A 22,888-nucleotide genomic window follows, 5' to 3' on the forward strand; every position below is an offset into this window, starting at 1 on the left:
CTGTTGGCAACGACAAGCTGCGGGGTTAGATGGATTGTTACTCTGATCCAGTAAGGCTGGACCTTAATTGATGCTTTTCCAGTGTTGCTTTCAGCTTCCCAAACTCCCCTTGATGAAGTGAGCCTCCGCAGTGTGCCAGCCTGGCTGGCTCCCTTCAGATCCCCCCCCCCACCCTTGCACTCACTTGCCAGGATCGCATCCCTGTGAAATGTGTGGAGCTTCCAGCAATAACGCACGAAACCTTGGCACGGTGACTCTTCTCCATTAAATATTAATGGGGCTGGCACCATCTGCGGCAAAAGGGTATAAATTTGCCTAACCACTTCTCTCCACGCTGCCTTTTCCCTCTGCCTTCTAGTTTGGATGGTCTTGCTACCACCAGCATCCCGTCCACTGCCTCGCCTCTCTGGGCAGCTCTGGTGGAGTCCTTCCCCCCCTCCTCCTGTGCCCCCGCCCTGTGGGTCTGTGGCTATGGGCTTGCTCTGGGGTAAGAGGTGCAGCAAGTGCCCCGCCAGCTGCTCCCCTACTTATGCAGGTAACGGGAGACTGTCCCTTTAAGAGGTTGCATCCTGCGAGCATGTCAGGATTTAAAAGGGCTGCTGTGCAAGGTGTTTATGCACTTGGGCTGTAGACCGCCCTCCTCCTCCACATCTCTGCTCCAGCCAGGATCCCAACTGAATCGGGAGCAGAAAGCGGCTCTGGTGACTGTGCTGCTCCTCCAGGGGTTAAACCTGCTGGTGGTACTTCTCCCTCTTTCCCTCTCTCTCTCCCCCCCCCTCTCTCTCTGAGGCTGTGCAGCTGGAATCTCGCCTGCTCTGTGGCTGGGTGTGCTGTGGCGAAATTCCCAGTCGCTGCTCTGGAAACCAATTGTGCCAGAGAAGAATGTGCCGGCTCAGCTAATCGGCCAGGAGAGTGTGAGAGGAAGAAGAGAGAGAGAGAGAGAGAAGACCCTGTGCCCAAAGCATCAGCCTCTACTGCTCTGCCTAACAAGATCTCCTTGACTCTCCCCTGTTCTTTGCAGGCATAAAGTGGAGCAAGGACAGCAGCATGTCAGACAGCAAAGAATGGGCCACGCTCAGCCCAGAGGAGTTCACTCAGCTGCAGAAGTACATCGACTGTGAGTCTTTTCCCTTCTCCCATCTATCTCTCTGGGCTGGCCCCACTGGGCTGGGACCTATTGGGGAATGACTTTGACAACAGGAAAGGTTGAAAGGGACTCCCCATCCTAAAGCATCAGGGAGTCATGTGGGACATTGACATGCCAAAATCTGGGTTTGTTTTGATGGAGCTGGGGCGGGGGGGGGGGGAGGAAGGGGAAGGAACCGTCTCCCTGTTCCAGTCTGGAGGGGGCTGAGTGTAATTGAAAGGTCTGTTCACTTTGTAGCTGTCCACGTAATATCATCTTGGAATGTCGGAGTCAGAAATCCTGATTTGGCAGCTACAGAAAAATATGGGGGAAAGGGGCAGTATGGTCTGTGAGAGTTTAGCTGGGGGACGGCTTGCAGCTTGTGGGAGTACCTTGGCTTGAAAAGAGCAAGGTAGTTTTAGATCCCTGTTTTCCCCGGATTGAAATTATTGGCCTGCCCACGCCCCAAACAGTGCTGGGCAAACATGGAAGTTGAATGCCAAAATTCCTAATGCCCTGGGTTCACAAGCGTTGGAAGTCAGGAGATATTTGGGCCAGAACTGCTGCCTTTCTGCAGCCCACTGGTAACCCACGTTCCTTTCAAACGTAGGGCAGAGTCCTACAACCCCTGGGCACGGCATGTATCATGTTTCCTACACTGTATAATTTCCCTCTGTTCAATCTGTTTTCTTTGCCCTACAGACAGCAGCAAGAAGGTGCAGGACGTGCTGCAGGAATTTTATGGAGACGGTAAATTGTCTGAGCACCTTCAAGGAGATGTGAGTACACTCCTCTCCCCTGCACCCATTCATCTCTTGCCTTGCAAAATTTGTACATTTTTTGCCGGGGGTGGTGGTGGTGGAGGGAATCACTCATTCCAAGAAAAGAATTTACCCCCAAAGTTCACGAAGGCAAGGTGACCTTGCAAAGCAATATGCCATCTCTTCGAACCTCTCTTGTCCCAGGTGTGGCATACCTGGGGGTTGGCAAAACCAGCCCCCACCAGGATGCAGGCACAGGAGAGGTGCAAAATTCACCTATCTATGGAGTATAGGATGCATATGTGTGTGGCAACACATCACCACTGTCGTAGCAAGATCAAACGTGGGAGAATGTTCGTCCTTTTCACACGATGACACAAAGGCAATTTTTGGGGGGGAGGTGGGACGACAGAACGCCTTGCTAGGGGTGCTAATTTTTAACCTGTTCTTACAGATAGGAGGTTGATCCTAAAGTTCCATAGAGATCCACCCTCTTGTCATTTAAGACCACTAGATCTAATCCTGCCGTCTGGATTAGCAGAGAGCAAATATTTGCTACCTTGTATGCAATAGCCTTTTAGGTACTTGTGCTATCATGATGTCCCGCATCTGCCTTCTCATCTTTGGACTAAACTTAGCTCATTCCTTCAGCCTTTCCTCATAGGACTTGTTTTCCATACAGTTGATCATCTTCGCTACCCTTATCTGAACTTGCTCCAATTTGTCTACATTCTTCTTAGTAAAGAAGTACTCCAAGCAAAACAAAAAAATGAAAACAAATTCCTTCTTGTGACTTGGAAACAAGGGTTCTGTCAATGCAGCCCAGAGTTGCATTAGCCTATTTTGCAGGTGCCTCACATTGCTGCCTCATGCCCAGCTCATGGCTGACTATAATCTCAATATCCCTTTCGCATGTACTGCTGTTGAGCCAAGCACCCCTCACCCTTTACTTGTAGTTTTGTTTCCTATTTGCATTCCTATTTGCGTTTGCATTTAGTTTGTTTCCTATTTGCATTTGTTCCTGTTTAATTTGTCAATGTCATCCCCGTTTTCTCTTCTCTCAAGGTCCCTTTGAATTTTATTTGTATCTTCTGAGTTGTTAACTGTCCCTCTCAGTTTTGTATCATCCTCATAACTGATAAAGAGTCCGTCCACTGTGTTGCTGATAAAAATGTCAGGCTTGGATTCCTGCGGCATCCCACTTGTGACATCCCTCCAGTTTGGTGAGGAACCATGGATGAGCATGGTTTCCCAAACAGTTGTGGATCCACCTGGCAGTATTATCACCTAACTCACATTTAACCAGTTTGCTCACCAAAATATAGCGAGGGACTCTGTCAGATGCTTTGCCGAAATCAAGATTCATCCCATCCACAGCATTTACACAATCTACTGAGCCTGTGCTGAATCTCTACTTTTGCCTTCCTTCCTATAATCAAACAACCCAAAGCTCTCCTGTGGATAATCGTGAACCTGCCCTATGCATTGCAAGTCTTCCCTGTTGCTTCACCATTGTCTCTTACTCAGCCTGTGTGTTGACTCTTCCCCTTCCTGTGTTTGCTAATCCAATAGCTGCCATGCAATGGAGCGAATGGAGAGGAGATTATTTTAATTTATTTTTATAATGTTTATTAAATTTTCTGTTTTACAATTTCACATACTCATTTTACATCCTTAAAGCATCAATGACTTCCCTTCTTCTCTTTCCATGGTTCATTTTACATGTCTTAAATCCCTGCATTTTTTTTAAAAAAAACCCTGTCCCAATCAGTTTTCCATTATAGAGGAGATTATTTATTCACTCCCATTAAATCAGGGACAGAACAATTGAGGTTCTCCATTCTCCCTTACCACGCAAGACCACTACCGTAACATTGACATCGCTCAGATCAGTGCTCTGTTCACTTTCTATTGCAACTGATAGGATGGGTTTCCTCACATTCTCCTCTTTTTCTTCTGTCGCTTTCATTCTTCTACTGATGTCGTTGCCAGACGATAGACTTCGAGGGCTTCAAGCTCTTCCTGAAAACCTACTTGGAAGCAGAGGAGATCTCAGATGAACTTTGCAGCCATCTCTTCATGTCTTTCCAGACTACGGCAGGACAGGCCACAGCAGAGCCAGGGGTGCAATCAAGTAAGGAGACTTCCAGCAGAAAGGCTGCTATATTTTCTTGCTTTTATTCAGGGGGTGCGTGGGATCTGCACATCCTCTGGTGGTGGTGGAAAAAAAAACATCCCAAAAATGCTTAAAAAGTAGGGACGGATGCTTTGCTAAGCATCCTTTTTGGGTGGAGGTTCGACTTAGCATCTGATTTATTTATATCCTGCCTTTTAGGACAAATGTCCTCTCAAGGTGGCATACAGAAATCATAACACTTATTTGAAAACTGTTTTTTTTAAAAACAAAAAACAAAACAACAAACTCCTTAGAGTGAGCCCCAAAAGAACAATAAACAGAGATATACAGCAGGTGATGACAATGAATGAAATGCAGCCTGAAATAAAAATATATTGAGAGTTGTTGTTTTTTTAACACAGTACATAAATGTGAATGCAGTGTAATATCTAGCAGCCCCTAGGGTGGAGAATTATTGACAGATCTCTTGCCCCTACAGCCTTCTCACTCTCTCCCTCCCACCTTGCTTTCCAGCCAGTGGCTTTGTATGCGTCAATGATGTCTCTTGTTACTTCTCTCTGCTGGAAGGTGGAAGGCCAGAAGACAAACTGGAATGTGAGTAACTGCGAAAGGATCAAGAGAGGATGAGGCCGCTGAGGACCCCAGTTCTTAGCCTCAGATATTGGGGTGGGTGGGTTTGGGGGTAAACAAACACTGATGAAAATCTGTCCCTGCCAGTTCTTGAGGGGGAAAAGGCTTGGTGAAGGGTTGGGAGGAAATGGGGTCTTTATGGAAGGTGTCTGAACCAGAAGGGAGATGGCAGAGGTTTTTCCCCTTTGATCCTGAAGCTTCTAGTTCTGATCTTATTTCTCCTCCCACAGTCACCTTCAAGCTCTATGACAAAGATGGGAATGGCCTGCTCGACAGTTCAGTGAGTAGCATGAGATCTTTTGGAGCTAACTTGGGCCTGTTGGCATTGGATCTCTTCTCCCCATTCCTTTCCTCTTTTTTCCCATTCAGGCATTACAGGCTACACACCCACACACCCAGCAACACACGTCTCCACCCACAAAGCTTTTGAAAATTTGCGCTTTTTGTACCTGGGATGACCCAAGGTATTTCAGTGGCACCCACCCACACTAATTGACATGAGCCCCAACTGACATCTACAGGGATGTTCTCTCGCACAAGGTTTGTTTTAGGGAGGCTTGCTCAGGAGAACATCCTGGTACGTTGTTCCCTGTTGTTCTGTCTCTCCCACTCCTGCCCTTGATGGTGCCCAAAATACATTGCCTTCCTTCCCTCATTTGAGGTGCTCATTTTCCCCTCATTGCTTATCTCTGGTTTGCATTCATGTGGACTTTTCCCTCCACGCTCCCAGGAGGTCTGTATCTTGTTGCCTTGGCACAGAAGCACTGCTGTTTGTTTTCCAGCATTCCACCTTTTCCGCTTTCTGTGGGAGATTTCCACATTACCACCGATTTTGCAGCCTAGAGGGACCCCATCCTGGCTATGATTCCAGCCCTTCTGGGCTTCTGCTATTTCATGGATGCCATATTTGGAAGAGGAAATTTGGGAGCAAAAGGGAGCAAATCTTTTTTTCATATTTTCTTAGCAATGCAGTGTGGTGGATGTGCTCTCCTGGCCCAATCCAACTAATGTCAGAGACCAGAGCCACGCCATATTCACTTTGATGATTTGATGATTTTTCCTGGCAGGGCTCCTATGCCTTTAACAGCAGCATGATAGGAAGAAAATCAGCAAGTGAAGTTTGCTGCATCTCCTGCTAGAACAAAGATAGCCATCCTATTTTGAGCAAGCTGAGATATGATGCTGTCTTTGGCTTCTCCCAATCTGTGATACAGGGACACCTATTATCAAGTGGAGTTTCTTGACTCCTGACTGTATCTCTCTAAATGCCCCCCAGTTTCTAATGTGCCTGGACTTTTTTATGTAAGCAACTGCCTTTACCTTTAATGCAGGCCTTAAACTATGTTCTTCTGTAGGAGGTGGACCGCATAATCACACAGATGATGCGTGTGGCTGAATATCTGGACTGGGACGTCACTGAGCTTAAGCCAGTAAGTGCAGAATACCCATACCTGATTTTCACTAGGCATATTTCCGTTCCATCACACACACATACTCACCTATGCTGGGAAGTGCTGGCTCTTGCAGTGTTTCCCAAACATGGGTCTCCAGCTATTTTTTTTCAACTATAATTCCCATCATCCCTGACCCACTGGCCTTGCTAGCTGGGGATGATGGGAGTTGTAGTCCCAAAACAACTGGAGACCCAGGTTTGGGAAACACTGCAAATTTTGCTGTCTCTTAGAATCTGGGGTTAATGGAGCACACAGGGAAGCTGGATAAGGTGTTGTCTTCAGCACAACACCAGGAAGGGGATGGAGCTCAAGCTGCGCAGTTATGGAGTAGAGAGTGTATTTAGTTGGAAGAGAAGACTCTGACGGTTAAATGAGCCAAGGCAGGCTAATGGGGTTCATATATAAAATCTGGATGGGAGTGTCCTCATAGAGTGACCTCTTCTTTTTCTGCTTTCTGCTGGTTGGTTGTTGCTTTTTTGCGGCGGACAATGTGTTGAAGAGTACAAGCTCTTGTTTCCCCGCCCCCCTTCTCTCCAAATAATCTTTGCAGTTACAAATCTTTTGGGGTTTAAGAGAGGAGGATGGAGGATGGATGCAGGGAGTGGATGGAATATGCCATAGGCTGCAAATAACGTTGGATTCTTGGATGCACATTTCGGGAAGAATGGCTTTGTCTCCTAGGCGTGCCTCATAAAAATGAGCTGGGGAACAAGACATGGTGCGCATGTCAACATGTGTTGAGTGGACTGCAGCAAGCCGTCTCATGCCCTCTCCTTCTCCCATCTCTCATTGCCACAGATCCTGCAGGAGATGATGCGAGAGATTGACTACGACGGCAGTGGCACAGTGTCTCTATCCGAGTGGCTCCGTGGCGGCGCCACCACCGTTCCCCTCCTGGTGCTACTTGGACTGGAGGCTGTAAGTGCACAGAGGGGCAAGGGAGAAGGACGGGGAAAGGAGATGGGGGCTGAGATAATAAGACAGGCAGACACACCTCTGCCCATCTGAGTCAGACTAAGGTGCTGTGGTCTGGGACAGGGGGGCATTCTGTGATCTCCAGTACAGGAAGCAGTAATAGTTTCTAGCCACATATTAATATTACCTGGGGCTTCCTTGGGCTTCAAGCCGCCATCCTGTTTGATGGATAAGTCACAAGCTGGTTTTATTAAGGGGGAATGTGAGCTGCAGTCCAGCAACACCTGACACACCACAGAATAGCCACCTCTGCTCCATGTAGTGCATTTCTCCATCATGGGGACTTCTTGGAGGAGAGTCCTCCCATCCTAAAATATTTATTAAAAATTAATATTTTTACTCTTGTATTAGTTCATTCCAAGGGGCCAAAGTTATAGGTCCATACATGCACATTTTGAAGGCAATGTTACCCCTCCCACCCCAAAAACATGCCAACCTTTGTCCAAAATTCTGACCCTCCTAGAACCCATTCCCTCCCACACCTCCTGTGGGCCCTGATATCTCTCTCCCCCTCCCATTCACAAAACAGTCACACACAACAACAAAAACCAACCTCTGCCCTCACTGCCTGCTTTCCTCCATTGCTGCAGACCATGAAGGATGATGGGCAGCACCTCTGGCGCCTGAAGCACTTCAACCGGCCCGTTTACTGCAACGTGTGTGAGACGCTTCTGCTGGGGCTGCGCAAGCAGGGCCTGCGCTGCACTTGTGAGTGGCTCCCTTTGTCTTTGGGGTGAAGGTGGTCATCTCCTCCTTTCATCCAGTATGGGCTTCTCTAGTATGTGCCCGCCCCTGCTGTGGAATAAGTGCCCTGCGAATGTTGCGTTTGTGAACAAGGGAACCTGGGGGTGGAGAGCAGGAGGAGGGAGTGTCCTCCAAACGCTGCCATGCTTGAGGCATCTTCAGGAAGAACTAACAAAAAAATTAGCTTCCGGCAGCGTGGCCTGTACCACTGAGCAGAGGGCGGAGGGGTGTTTTAATTTTCCCCTTTGAGTGAATCTGACTAGATCAGAAATTTCTTGTGGCCTCTGGAGATCCAACAGGGTTGCCACTGAAAGCCATGCACACCAGCACCTTTGCTCTGGAAGCCCCTGCAATTCCGTTCTTCTCCCAACATTTTTGCAGGCACTTCCTCTCCTCTTAAAACAACAGTAGCAGCAATCCAACAACTTTCCTAGAAGCTTGCCTTTTAAAAGAAAATAAAGCTGGGATTTCCATGAGCTGCCCAATAGTTGCTTGCTGCTATTAAAAATCTGGAAGCTCCTTTAAAGCATGGTTTGCAATGTGGCATGTACATGGGGTGAGGGGGTTTGCTACTTAACAAGCGTTTCTCATCACTGTATGTCACAAACAGTATCCAGGAGGGGCAAATAATGCATTGCCCTTGGAGAGATTTGCATGATCCCCAGGCACGGAGCGCTGCAGTTTCGGTAGTCAGAAAACGCGACATCCGTTCAACAATTGGTTGTGCTCCGTGTGAAACGAAAACTTATTGGATCCCTTAGCCTCTCATGCTCTCCTCTTGGAGAGGTGTTCTTGGTGGTTCTGTGCTTGCAGGATGCTGATGGAAGGATCAGGAAGCGGGGAGAGTGGAAGGAAATGAGAGGCCTGAATCTGGGCGGCATTACCTGTTGATGGGGTGGGGATTTCATGGGGCAGTCTGTAACTGGAGTTGCATATTCAGTCCCTGGTTGCTTGCATGTCAACAAATTCATCCTCCTCCTTCTTTTTGCCCACAGTTTGCAAGTTCACAGTGCATGAGCGCTGTGCCCGCAAAGCCCCACTGAGCTGTATCAGCACCTATGCCAAGAGCCGCCGTGACACCAGTGTGAGTACAGTGGGCAAAGGAGGGGAGGGCATTGCGTCCTTCGACTCATCTGGCTGCATTATTACCTAGGGTTTCTTTCAGGCTGCCCCTGTCTCTGCTTCCTTTCCTCCCCTGCTGTGTATCCTCAGCCTCCCTCCTTTCTGTCATGATCTCCTGTCCAAGCCAGGGAACAGATTGTCTCCTTCTATAGTTCCCTCCACTGACTCTCATGCCTTCAGTTTAGGAACTCACTGGATCCATTTTTTCTAAGGATTTGTGGGGTGCTGCCCCTCTCCTCTTCTCCTGGATGTGGGATTGTCTTCACCTGTCCCCAGACCACATCTCTAGGAATTATTTCTTCTCTTCAGATCTCTTAATCCATTCATGACCTCCACATCTCCTTGGCAGCGTCATCACACCTCACAGTTCCAAAATCATTAGCCAAGTAAATAGTGAATGCCCAGCTAATTATAAGCACCTTAGTTCTTTGCTCCTGCCCAATTTAATTGCATCAGTCCTCTTAACCATCAGGAAATAGCATGAAAGAGCTGGGAGAGGAGGTCCTGGACAAAGGACTCTAGAGCTCTGGCTCCCATTCTCCCCTTCCTGTTCCAATCTTTTTAGCTCTATCTTCTCTCCAGCGAGTCAGGGCTAGAACTCGAGAGCTGTGGGTTCTGATTCTGCTGATCAAGCCCAGTGGTCCCCGTCCCTCCACTTTCATGTGCCCATCGCTCTTCCACTTGCAGGCACAAGCCCACATCTGGGTAAGAGGCGGCTGTGACGGCAGCAAGTGCGACCGGTGTCAGAAGAAGATCAAGAGTTTTCAGAGCCTGACGGGAATGCACTGTGCCTGGTGCCATCAGAAGGTGAATTCATACCCCCCCCCCCCAGTTTTCCCTGATTGGAGGCATAGGTGCCATAAGTCAGGAATGGCTTGTCATTAAGGGCCTGCTTCTCAGTTATCTGTCTGCTTGCATTTCAAACTCCCTTCCCTCATTTAGAAGATCATGATGCATCTCTATATTCACTGTAGAGAGCCCTCTAAGCACTCATTGCTTTGTTAGTTGTTTTGCAGGGTGGGTGGGAGAAGCAGCAGCAGCAGCAGCCGGGATGCAACCAATGGCCCCATCCCATGTGCCAGAATGGCTGCGAGAAGCGAGACTGTGTCTGATCACAGAGTGGCCCCTTCCAGGTGTTCCTGTCACCTTGCAGGAAGGAGTCCTCCATTGCACTCTGGCTTGCCAAGCATCGGAACACGGGAAGCTGCCATGTACTGAGTCAGACCATTTGTCGGTTTTAACTCAGTGTTGCCTAAACACTGTTAGGCAGTGGCTCTCTGGGGCTTTTGGCAGGGGGCATTCCCAGCCCTACCCGGAGAGGCTGCGGGGAACCTGCAGGTGCTCTACAACTAAGCTAAGGCTGTTCCCTGCATAGGCGCAGCAAGATCTGCAAAGGGCAGCAGAGGATTAGTGGAATAGAGGACTTGTGGGGAGGAGGAGCATTTCTCAAGGGAGCCTGTGAAAAGGTGGGAGGTGAAAGCAACAACGGAACTGGAGGACTGTCCTGTGGCCTAATAAAGCCTGACTGGTTTATGCCTTCCTGGCATAGTGTGCCACATTATAAGTAACTGATGCATATCTATTCTGCTAAGTGATTTTTGTGTGTGTTTTATATGTAGGCAGAACTCTCATTTCATCAGTTAAAAGTGATCGGCATTTTTGTCTTGCTTCATAGTTCAGAGAGCAAAATCACAAATGCTGTTCCTGAACTGGTGTTCTAGGTGAAAGGAAGAGATTGCATTCAAGGCTTTTGGTGGTACCTTTCCACCCTTTCCGTTTTGCAGGGCAGAACTCAGAATAAACTTTTTTGTGTGTGTGTGTAAAATCTCTCCCTCTCTAGATCCATGACGAGTGCGGGTCTCTCATGCCTTCAACTTGTGATTGCGGGGTCCTCAAAGATCATATCCTGCCACCTTCAGCAATCTACCCTGTTGTGCTGGTGAGAGGCTTATTGAGACACATGGATTATACACAAAATGTTTGCACGTGTTTACACCCCCACACACAACACCTATGCGCAGAATAATAGAGTTGGAAGGGACCCCAAGAACCACCTAGTCCAACCCCTGCAATGCAGGAATCGCAGCTATCCCCATTGATGCAGCCTGCTCACTAACAATTGTTTTTAAAAGATTTGGAGGCAGGGCGAGAGAGCAGTCACTGCCCATAATGTACATTGTTTCTTGTGTCCTACCATAGTATCTGATCAAGCACTTTTGTAAGTTCTCATTCTGCTTCCAGCTAAAGCACTAAAGCACACTCTTAGAAATCATTGCGGCTGCAATAGATTGTGTTTATATCTGGGTGCAAGTCCTATTGTTGAGAATGCCCATTCTGCATACAGCATTTCTTCTTCAGTCCCTAAGCACCGAAGTAGTTTTGTAACTATTTTTTTAAAGGTTTTAAAATTCGTACAGTGGTGCCCCGCTAGACGAAAATAATTCGTTCTGCGAAAATTTTCGTCTAGCGGGTTTTTCGTCTAGCAAAGCGGCAATGACAGCCGCACTTTCGCTAGACGGAAAAAAAAAGACGAAAAATTTTCGTCTTGCGAAGCAGCCCCATTGACTTTTTTGTCTTGCGGGGCAGCTTCCGCTAGACAAATGCCGTTCGTCTAGCGAGTTTTTCGTCTAGCGAGGCATTCGTCTAGCGGGGCACCACTGTATATATCTATGTATGCTTAGTATGGGAAAGGGTACCCAGTCAGATGGATGGGGTACATTTTTTTAAAATTATTATTATTATTATTATTATTATTAAAAGGTGTGGGGGTTAGAGAAAATGTTAACTCTGTCCCTCTGCAATGCTCTGTGTATTTAAGATGATTTTTTAAAAGTTTGACTCGGGAGTGAAATTGACTAGACGAAAAGCTGCTGTTGATATGGTCCAGTTTAAGACAAGATGGCATAATTTCAGCAGTGACGTCTACTGTAAAGTACATATCACCACATTTCTGGCACATGCATATAATTCTCAGAATCTGCTTTTGCTCTGGAGATAGGCCTGTTTTTTCTCAATACAGGAGAATGCACATAAGGAGCACATTAAGTAGGTGTTGAAGGAAAGGGAGGAGCAAGCTGCAGGTCTTAGAAATGTACCCATCCTCTTGGTGCTTGCTTGCTTGTTTGTGCCTTAGAGCTGTTGTGGTGCTACTTCCCCTGCTGATTCTTGCCCCTTTCTGTGTCCCAGGAGCGACAGAACAGTCAGAAGAACGGAGTCTGTGGGACCCCTTCAGAAGAGCCAGCTCAGCCCTTCACCACCCCTGAGGGACAGGCACTGCGGGTGAGCCTGGGGAAACTGGAAGGAGGGTGTTGCCAGGTCCCCACTTACTGTTGGTACCCTGTTGGCGCTGAGGTCCTGTGCTTGTCTGAGCAATGCCTTCCGCATTGATGTAAGTCACAAATAAACCAGGAAGTTGGCAGGAGAGGGAGGTTAGTTAATACTTAAAACGTCCCTTGCCCTCGAGCTGGAGCACATTCGAGTCCCTCTCATGCTGTTTGTGCCATGTGTGAAATTTGGTAATACCAGTGAGAGAATATACTGAATATACGGTCCGGTCAGTGCAGGGTTTTAGGGTTTGTTTGTTTTTAATGCAGCTTAAGCTCAAACCGCTTTTGAACCATGCATGCAGGTCACCCATTCAAATCCTCAGCAGCTGCTGTTTGCTGAAGCAGAAGACTTGCTGGGTCAGAGGGCTCAATTGCATTGTAACCCTAAACTAGTTCTGACTGCTGTGGCTTTCCTCCAGGGACTCCGGGTATGATTGCTCAGTGCAGGGTGCTGCAGAATAATTGGACCCTTCAGGTTTAAACAAAAAACAAAACCACCCCAAGAGATTAGGGGATAGGAAGAACAACTATGACAGTTTAAGCTGTTTTAAAATTGCCACGTGTGTACAGGCCCACAGTGAACCCAAGAGCTGTATGTATCGCTTTCCATAGACCTCTCTGGAAGCCACATTCATAGCAAAGGGAAGAGGTGGGTGGTTAGGGGTGATTTCAGCTGTAAAGGTAAAGGACCCCTGACAGTTAAGTCCAGTCGCGAACAACTCTGGGGTTGCGGCGCTCATCTCGCTTTACTGCCCGAGGGAGCCAATGTTTGTCCGCAGACAGTTTTTCCGGGTGATGTGGCCAGCATGACTAAGCTGCTTCTGCTGAAACCAGAGCAGCGCACGGAAATGCCATTTACCTTCTTGCTGGAGCAGTACCTATTTATCTACTTGCACTTTGACGTGCTTTCGAATTGCTAGGTTGGCAGGAGCTGGGACTGAGCAACGGGAGCTCACCCCGTCGCGGGGATTCGAACCGCTGACCTTCCGATCAACAAGCTCCCTAGGCTCAGTGGTTTAGACCACAGCGCCACCCACATCCCATCGATTTCAGCTGTACCCAACCGCATCTACATGCCTGTTTCTCCATCCCTTCCTGTGCTACAGTGCTGTTTGCTTGTTAACAGGAGTGGAAAAGTGAATTTGACCATTGGCCAAGCTGCTCTCCAAAAACCCTTTCCATCTGTCTTTCCGCAGATCATCCCGGTGCCTGACACTCACCCCTTGCTTGTCTTTGTCAATCCCAAGAGTGGTGGGAAGCAGGGAGAGAGGTGAGAGGGGAATGGGGTCTGAAGCATAAAGGTGGCAGGGCAGGGGAGGCTAAAATCATAGAACTGTAGAACTGGAAAGGGACTCCAAGGGTCATCAAATCCAACCCTCTGCAATGCAGGAATCCTGGCCACAGCCATCCCTGGGTGGACACGAATCACCAACCTTCAGATTAAGATCCAGATGTGCTGACCCATTGTACCACATCATTCTTTTTTTCTAGGATGTGTGTCTTATGGTCCACACCACTTTTGCTTTCAGGTGGTTCGATGCAGTTTATTTTTTATGAGTTTTTTGTCTGAGGTTCTATAGAAAATCCCAGCAGAATATATCTCTTACAACATGGAAACTCCCCCCCCCCTTTTAATTGCCGGAAAACTCTGGGTAATCACTTATACAATTCGCATTTGTCATGGCTGCCAGGAGCTTGTTAAAATTGCTTGGGGCTCCAGATCTGGTCAGTGGGACACTAGCTGACCATCCCTTAATGTACGAGACCCCATCATTTGTAAGCATGTCCCACAAACTTGGTTTCTCCTGCAAAGCATATTACGAACTTGACTAAGGTGGTTTCTGATTGGCTATCTTTCCTCCCATCTTATTGGCAGGGTGCTGCGGAAATTTCAATACCTCCTCAATCCACGGCAGGTCTACAATTTACTGAAGGGGGGCCCCGGACCTGGGTGAGTTGTTATGACCTTCAGTGCATGTCAGCTGTGTCTTCCTGTTGTGACAGTAGTTGCCCACGTTTCACATCTCTTGAAGGATAAAGCAGGTAGCTGGTGGGAAATGGTGTGTGTCTGTGTCTGTGTCTGTGTCTGTGTCTGTGTCTGTGTCTGTGTCTGTGTCTGTGTCTGTGTCTGTGTCTGTGTCTGTGTGAACCAACACAGCTGGAGGAATTTTGTGCTCTCTCTAGGTGGCTTGTGATCAGGACTGAGAGGCAGCTATGGATTCTGTTGCTAAAACTTAATTGTATGCACTTTTTTTGTTCCAGGCTGAACTTCTTCCGGGATGTGCCAGATTTCCGTATCCTGGTTTGCGGTGGTGACGGCACAGTTGGATGGATCTTGGATGCCATTGGTAGGTCTTTGAGACACTTTGAAGATTTTCCTTTTCCACAGTCTGGTGTGGATAAAGAGCCAATCAAAAACCTCCATTTTTTGTGTCAGCACAATAACTGCTAGTTGCTTTAAAAGGGCCAATAATGTACCCATCATCCTAACAACTGGGGTTGTTGGCTAGCGTTGATAATGTTGCCACTCCATGTTATAAAGAGAGGATCAGTTTTCATTCTCTTTTTAGACAAAGCTAACCTACCAAGTCGGCCTCCCGTGGCTGTGTTGCCCCTCGGAACTGGCAATGATCTGGCCCGCTGCCTTCGCTGGGGAGGAGGTGAGTAACACTAGTTGGTCTCCATCTCATGCTGCTAATCACCTGGAATCAGACCAGGTAACCCACTAGAAACTATACTGTTTCCTTGTCCCAGCTAAGACCATTTAGCCATTTAGGTTTCTCCCACAGCCCAGAATTTGACCAGTGGGTCCATTAATAACAGCAAGGAAGGTGCCCTGATGTCAGGCAGGTTAGCTGAACAAGTGAGTGTACAGAGTCTCCTGATATTTCCCCTGGGGTTTTAGACCCTGGGTATGAATCTTGTGCTGTCCAATTTCTCTTACGTTCCCTTTCTTTCTCCCCCTCTTTCTTCCTCTCCCTCTCCCTTCCCCCTCCCCTCCCTTCCTCTCTCTCTCTCTCTCTCTCTCTCTCTCTCTCTCTCTCTCTCTCTTTGTCTCTTTCAAAAGCAAAACCTCCGCCTCTGCAATTTTGTGTTGAAAACATTCAGTACATAGCTGATATAGCAATAACTCATAAACAGTCATATGATAGCATATAGTTCTTCCCCTGGGGCTAGGACAACCTGGGTTCGGATTCCTGCCCAGCCACAAAGTCATTTGCATTGTCTACCTCACATGGTTGTTGTGAGGATCACCCCATGTACCTTACCCTGAACTCCAGCGTATGACTGGAAAGCTAAGCACAGCAGCATGTATAAAATAAAGCTGCATTTTATAAAAAGCCTCTGACAGATCTTGGCTCAGTAACAAAAGTGCTTTCTGTTGTGGCTTAATCTTTCCCTTAAATAGTAGCAACCCAAACATTCTAGCATGGGAATTAGTCCTAGAGAAAGGAAAGCACTGGAAAAGCAGCTTGAGGTTGCCTGGTTTCGTGCTCCTCTCATCTTGATTTGATTACTAGACTTAAGACTTTCTGGCCAAGGTGGGGGAGTGGAGCTTATTACCAGAGTTCACACTTCCACCTCCCAACATTTTAAAAGTCACAAGCCTACTCCCTCCCCCCCTCAAGTCTCTAATGCATAAATTCCTGCCCAGGTTATGACGGCGAGAACCTAGTGAAGATCCTTAAAGACATTGAGGCAAGCAGCATCCTGCAGATGGATCGCTGGTCAGTCCAGGTGACGCCCGACAACCCTGATGAGAAAGGGGACCCCGTCCCCTACGAGATCATCAACAACTATTTCTCCATTGGGGTAGTAAGTATGGAAGGGGCAAGTGAAAATACCCAGGAGCGCCACTGGAGGACAGCCCTCCTCTTCAAGCCTGTGGAGGGTGGATATTCTCTCTCTTTCTCTGTACTATGGAGAGAAGGGAGGTTTTGCGGTCTTCTGAGCTGTTGCTATCCTGGTGCCGCTGAAGTCAGTGGCAGGAGACTGCAGAGAAGGGGGGTGGCAGGAGGTTCCAAGCAAGAGGGATACAGGACATAGCAGAAAGTTGAGAAGGACTGGAAGTGGGAGATGGAGGGGGGACTCTGGGGAGCCGAGAGGTGGCAGGCAGGGGGAGGGTACTTTGGAAGAAGCTGTGTGGGACATCTCCTCCCATCCCATTGTTCCTTCTCCACCTCCATGACGCCCCCTCTTATTTCTGACTCTGTCTTTCTCACCCACCCTTTCTCCAGGATGCCTCCATTGCCCACCGATTCCATGTCATGAGGGAGAAATACCCGGAGAAATTTAACAGCAGGTTAGCGCAGTACGGTTGGGGAGCACCCGCCCTTGGGCACTGTATCTACCCAGAATCCTCTGCTCTGGAATCATGGCTGTCTTCCCCTGTATAGCCAGTCCCATCTGGCACTTGAGTCTCCTTATTCATGCATAGGAACCTCTGCCTGTGGGGAGGAAGGGGCTTTTTGGTCCCTGGCCTCTTTGGCACACTGTCGGTGCTTCTCCGTCTCTCCCCGGGAAGATCTGTGGGTGGTCAGGGGCTGCCAGGTGGATGAGAAAGCAGTTGGTTCTATAGAGAAGGTGGTTTCGGCCATGGAGTAGTTGGGTAGTAAGAGGGGGCTCTTCAGAGGGGGCAGTCTAGGCTGGCAACATTGGTGACCTTTGGTAACATGGTGCCCTGAGTAAAGCCAAAATTTGGCAGCCCCAAATGGGTATCTTCTCAGTTATGGGTCTTCTCAGTTTTGCTCCCGTGTGGGGGAACCGCCTGCACCGCCCTAAATCTGATGCTGCTGGCAAGTCCTGCAGGTGGATGTGTTTGGCTGAGGCCTTCCTGGTAGAAACAGAACCCAGCAAAATGCTTTTTCTTTTCTTTCTTTTTTTTGTTTCGCACCCCCTTTTTCCCTGAACCAGGATGAAGAACAAGCTCTGGTATTTTGAGTTTGCTACATCCGAGACCATCTTTGCCACATGCAAAAAGCTCAAGGAGTGCCTGTCTGTCGAGGTGAGGTTCCCCCTTGTGGCAGTCGAGTCAAACAGCTGTCCTGCAACTGTGAAAGATGAGAGTAGCCTTTTCTGGTGAATTGGAGCAAACGTCAGTCCGCAAAAAACGCCGATCGTTTGTTATGATTCAGCAGTAAGCCGAAAGTTTTCCCGGGTAAAAATGTCTAGAAATCATGGAACAAAGGGGAGTATGGATGAACCCTAAGTTTAAGGCAGGCTTCAGGAGATACTTGGTATTCTTGTGAACACCAGGATTTAGGAACAACGTTGTCTCTGAGCGTGGGTGCAGAGTAACTCTCCCTCGTAACTGAGTTGCCAGAAGCAGCTTGGGACCCGCTACACATTTGACATTAGGACTTCTGCATTGGACGAGGGGACTGCCAAGCAGGCTTGAGCCACAGCACTTTTCATTTTAAAAAATAAGCACCACCACCTCTCCCTCTGTCACCTTTCCATGGGCCTCTTGAGAATTCGTCTTGATTTGCTCACTTGGAGGTTATGCACTGCTTACCAAGCATCTGTTCTGATTTGCTTGATTGGTCATGATCCCACACTTTTTGGTGCATTTACCAGCCACGTTTTGTTTTTTTTTTAACAGAATTTATTAGCATTTTCATAATATAACACAAACCCAACCCCACACCTACAAATACAAAAACAAATACAAATACACATAATGTCAGGATTCTTCTTCTTATCTATATACCTTGCAAAAAAAAAAAATCTAGTTCTGAATCTTGACGTTTGACTTCCCCCGCCTATACACCTTCGGTTTTAAATCAATATACTATTTCCTTAACAACTTTTCTCTATAAAAAATTTAACTTTACTTAAAAAGAAAAAACACAATTGTCTTAATCTTTGCATTATAACCTAAATCTTAACCAAGTATTCTTATAGCTAAACTTATTTCTTCTATCCTTTATCATGCTGCTTTTAACTTAAAATTCAATATCTCCTTACTTTTTTAAAATAAACTTGTAATTAACAGACTTCACACTCCGATTTCGGATACCATGGCAGACCATTTAGATTATACATTTAATACTTCAACCCACTCCCCCTCTGTCCATTGTCTTTTTCTGTCTTTCACCAGAACCGGATCTCCAATTGTCTTCTTCTGGATGTCCACAGATCCAGGCTGCATCCACAACAAACCTTGCATCGAGCTTCAGGATGTTCATCCCCTCCATTCTGGGTTTCTCCGTTTCTTTGTGCCATACTTCTTCTTCTTGTAGAAATCTTAATTCCATGTCCCTTGCCCCCGAGCTGCCACCTCGGAGTCTGGATATTGTAAATTTTCCCGTTCCAGGGCTGCCACCCCCAGAAACCGGCCCCCCTTCCTTTCGGAGTTGCCCAGCCATCTCAAACCATCCTTCAAGCACCTCTCCCAGCTCTTTGCGAAAGTTTGTTTCCATTGTGTAGAACTTTTGAAAAGCCTCTTCTGTGGAAAATAAGTTCTTTCCATTTATAATTCCACTCAAAACTTGTAGTTTTCGATTAAGCAGTTCCAGTTGAAAGACAGTAAGCATTTCCTCATCCTCCAAATCAGAGTTCAATACCAGCGCGAGCGCAAAGTCCAGCATCTTAGGGGGGAGGGTGAGTATCAAGTTTCAGTTCCTGTCTCTTCCTTCCTTTGTTTCAGTTTTTTCCCACGAAAGTCCAAGTCGTCGCCATTTCTCCGATGCCGGAGTATAAAGACCAAAACTTCAAATGGAGTTATTTTTTCCCCAGTTAACCCCCGAAGGGAAATCTCAACAGTCTCAGTTTTCAATTTCCAGATACTTTCTGTCGATTATTGTAGCAGCAGTCACTTAAAGAGTTAATTCCTTTCATCTCCCGAAGGGAGGGAGGCGGGCTGCCTTTCTTCTTTCCCCCAGATCGTTCCAGGAATACAAAGAGTCAATCAATTACTCACCGCCTCTGGGTTCTTAACACTCACTAAAGACAGGTAGAACTTAGACGCTCATCACAGGCTTTGTCGCCGCATTTACATCCCGGTTGGGGCATGTCCCCTATAGCCCGGCTCCGTCGTCCCTTCACCCCCACTCCCCCTTTACAGGGGGAGCGGGGGAAGGGTTCGGAGCCACAACGGGCACAGCCGGGGAGCCCAGGGAGCGGGACGCTCTTCCCACACCCCAACCGGAGCCCCGCTTTGCGGTAGCAGGGCTCCTAACCCCCGGGATGGACTGGGTGCTTCGCAGCCGAAGCAGCCCACGACCACCCGCAATGGCGTCAGCCGCCGGAAGGTTATGCACTGCTTACCAAGCATCTGTTCTGATTTGCTTGATTGGTCATGATCCCACACTTTTTGGTGCATTTACCAGCCACGTTTTGGTGCATTTTCTAATAACAAAAAGTCCTTTTTAAAAAAGAAAGACCTTTCCTTGCACCACAGCACTTTAATTCCTTTTCGTTGTGCAAACCTCAATTTATGATATGTGACTGAATCTCTCCTGGAAAATACTGACAGTCTGGAAGTGACCCATGGGCGGGGGGGGGGACTTCTCTTGATAGCTTCATAATGTTGTTTTTTCTCTCTCTACCCTATTAACTGCTGGTCAAGGCTGGATCTAGAACTTAACCCTCACCCCAATGCTGTAGGGATGGCATTTAAAGGGACATTGCTTGAACAACTCATGGGTTGGGGCAGCTGGCTAAAATGTTTTAAACAGTTTTAATTTTGGTTCCTCTGTTTTGTTTTCATTGGGTTGGGGTGGTGGTATAACTGTAAAATTGTTGTTATTATTTTCTATTGATTTATTGGTTTATTTATAGTCGGTATAAGACATTCTTTTAAAAAATCTTTGATGTTTTATTATGTTTTTATATATGCTGTAAGCCACCCAGAGTGGCTGGAGAAACCCAGCCAGATGGGTGGTATATTATTATTATTATTATTATCATCATCATCATTATTATCATCATCATTATTATTATTACTATTATTATTATTGTCAGTTACCTCTCTTGATGAGAGATGGCAAGCAGGAGAGAGGAAATTTTAAAGATGATGTGGCATCCTTCTCCATTGAATTCATTTTATTTTATTTTATGGTTGTGTCATATGATTTATGATTCATGTTTTTACTCTGTCAACTGCTTTGATATTTCTATGGTATCTTTATAAAAAATAAAATGACAAATAGATATAAATATATATATATTTATAAATATACAAGTTTCTCTAGGTGGTAAGTTAGTTATTGGATTATGATGTTTATAATATTGGTATTTGTAGCTGTGTCCCTCTCTCTCTCACACACATACATATATATATATGAGAAATGATATGAATGTATATGCATTTTGCACGGGACACAGGTGGCGCTGTGGTCTAAACCACTGAGCCTAGGGCTTGCCGATCGGAAGGTCAGCGGTTCGAATCCCCGCGACGGAGTGAGCTCCCGTTGCTCGGTCCCAGCTCCTGCCAACCTGGCAGTCAAAGTGCAAGTCAAAGTGCAAGTGCAAGTAGATAAATAGGTACCACTCCGGCGGGAAGGTAAACTGCATTTCCGTGCGCTGCTCTGGTTGTGCCAGAAGCGGCTTAAGTCATGCTGGCCACATGACCCGGAAAAACTGTCTGCGGCCAGTAAAGTGAGATGAGTAAAACTTGCTTGGCCAGTAAAGTGAGATGAGTGCCGCAACCCCAGAGTCGGACATGACTGGACCTAATGGTTAGGAGTCCTTTACCTTTTATATATGCATTTGTTGTGTTTTTGCAGTTACTGCATCCTCTACATCAAATAATAAAGATATATATAATAAAAGAGTATATTACCTGGTGGTGCTAACTCCCCCCCCCCATATTCCTCCCCCCCGCAGTGCTGTGGGCAGCCTATTGACCTCAGCGGAGCACTTTCCGGAGTAGCCGTCCTCAACATTCCCAGCATGCACGGCGGCTCCAACCTCTGGGGTGAGACCAAAAGACCTTTGGGTGAGGCTGCGGCACGAAGCACAGCAGGGGGAGCCGCACAGCCCCAGGTCATCAGTGATGCTGAAACTCTGAAGAACTGTGTACAAGGTGAGCTGAGGAAGAAGGGGCAGCAGCTGGGCTCAGGTGGGTTGAGCTGCTTTAGGCAGCAGTGGATGTGGAAAGCGAGAGCAGGTGTGAATTGTGACCGTGAACGAGGAATGGAGTGATGCTCCACAGGTGGCAGGCAGGCTTGTAATATTGCTGACACTCCTGAGAACATTGCACAGGGAGGGTTTGGCTAGGGAAAGCAGTCGTAAGTCCAGCTCCGAGGGCCTTCTGGCAGTTCCCTCACTGCGAGAAGTGAGGTTACAGGGAACCAGGCAGAGGGCCTTCTTGGTAGTGGCACCCGCTCTGTGGAACACCCTCCCACCAAATGTCAAGGAAGCAAAGAACTACACAACTTTTAAAAGACAACTGAAGGCTGCCCTGTTTCGGGACGTAACAACAACAACAACAACAATTTATTATTTATACCCTGCCCATCTGGCTGGGCCTCCCCAGCCACCCTGGGTGGCCCCCAACAGAATATTAAAAACACAATAAAACATTGAACATTAAAAACTTCCCTAAACAGGGTTGCCTTCAGATGTCTTCTAAAAATCAGATAGTAGTTTATTTCCTTGACATCCACAGGGCGGGTGCCACTACCGAGAAGGCCCTCTGCCTGGTTCCCTGTAACTTCGCTTCTCGCAGTGAGGGAACCACCAGAAGGCCCTCGGAGCTGGACCTCAGTGTCTGGGCAGAAAAATGGGGGTGGAGATGCTCCTTCAGGTATACTGGGCCGAGGCTGTTTAGGGCTTTAAAGGTCAGCACCAAAACTTTAAATTGTGCTTGGAAACATACTGGGAGTCAATGTAGGTCTTTCAGGACTGGTGTTATGTGGTTTCGGTAGCTACTCCGTGTTTAATGTTTGATGTCTTAGTTTTTTATATGTGCTGGAAGCCGCCCAAAGCGGCTGGGTGAAACCCAGCCAGATGGGCGGGGTATAAATAATCAAGTTGTTGTTGTCGTCGTAAGTAGATATGGGCAAAACTTCCAATCTTCTCCTCTTCTCCTCCTCCCCCTTGCTATTTCTCACCTAGACCTAAGTGACCGGCGGATGGAGGTGGTGGGCCTGGAAGGCGTCTTAGAGATGGGACAGATTTACACGGGACTGAAGAGCGCGGGCAAACGCCTAGCCAAGTGCTCCGAGATCACACTGCGGTGAGTTAGGCGGTTGGTCTGTGACGGGGCTTCTCCTCCTCTTGCACTTGCCATTGTGACCCTCACACGTCCTAAGGGAAAGAAAGAGGATGTCGGGTTGCTGGGCAACTTCCGTTCGCCCTTCCCAAAGGGTACCAGATACGTGGTCTTTGGCAGAGTGAGCGAGAACGAGCAAAAGGGGTGTCCACGGCTTAATTAGTGCCAGGATTCAGCCCAAGGACTTGGCTCCGGAGCATGTGAAGTAACGATGGCGGCGCTTTTGTGCGCAGAATGAAATTCTATCAGTAATTATTTAAGCCCTTCACTTGAGATGCATTCCTAGGCTGAGCCTGCAGCACTATACAAGCAACTCCTGCTTTAGGTGCGACCAAGCACAGGTGAACAGTGCCAAACCTGGATGTCATAAAGACATTACTAAAAGGGCAGAATG

The 22,888-nt window shown here is 47.5% G+C and overlaps 1 protein-coding gene across 5 annotated transcripts in view; it reads left to right on the plus strand.

Moving 5' to 3' along the window:
- DGKA (diacylglycerol kinase alpha) overlaps positions 1–22,888 on the plus strand; it is a 58,343-nt gene that overhangs the window by 33,127 nt on the left and 2,328 nt on the right. For 4 of the 5 annotated variants that reach the window (XM_033138820.1, XM_033138822.1, XM_033138819.1 and 1 more), the window contains 21 exons: positions 1,022–1,117; positions 1,829–1,905; positions 3,880–4,021; positions 4,538–4,618; positions 4,885–4,934; positions 6,010–6,084; positions 6,907–7,026; positions 7,674–7,791; positions 8,823–8,911; positions 9,637–9,756; positions 10,790–10,888; positions 12,136–12,228; positions 13,472–13,545; positions 14,152–14,226; positions 14,538–14,623; positions 14,846–14,935; positions 15,931–16,091; positions 16,514–16,578; positions 17,190–17,280; positions 21,105–21,303; positions 22,338–22,458. In XM_033138820.1, coding sequence (XP_032994711.1) covers positions 1,048–1,117; positions 1,829–1,905; positions 3,880–4,021; positions 4,538–4,618; positions 4,885–4,934; positions 6,010–6,084; positions 6,907–7,026; positions 7,674–7,791; positions 8,823–8,911; positions 9,637–9,756; positions 10,790–10,888; positions 12,136–12,228; positions 13,472–13,545; positions 14,152–14,226; positions 14,538–14,623; positions 14,846–14,935; positions 15,931–16,091; positions 16,514–16,578; positions 17,190–17,280; positions 21,105–21,303; positions 22,338–22,458 — 2,096 coding nt within the window. In that variant the 5' untranslated portion in view covers positions 1,022–1,047. Of the gene's footprint in view, positions 1–677; positions 702–1,021; positions 1,118–1,828; positions 1,906–3,879; positions 4,022–4,537; positions 4,619–4,884; positions 4,935–6,009; positions 6,085–6,906; positions 7,027–7,673; positions 7,792–8,822; positions 8,912–9,636; positions 9,757–10,789; positions 10,889–12,135; positions 12,229–13,471; positions 13,546–14,151; positions 14,227–14,537; positions 14,624–14,845; positions 14,936–15,930; positions 16,092–16,513; positions 16,579–17,189; positions 17,281–21,104; positions 21,304–22,337; positions 22,459–22,888 lie in introns of those variants that run through there. The other variant, XM_033138824.1, reaches the window with a different exon arrangement.

Source organism: Lacerta agilis, chromosome 2, assembly GCF_009819535.1.
Source record: "Lacerta agilis isolate rLacAgi1 chromosome 2, rLacAgi1.pri, whole genome shotgun sequence".
Classification (NCBI taxonomy): domain Eukaryota; kingdom Metazoa; phylum Chordata; class Lepidosauria; order Squamata; family Lacertidae; genus Lacerta; species Lacerta agilis.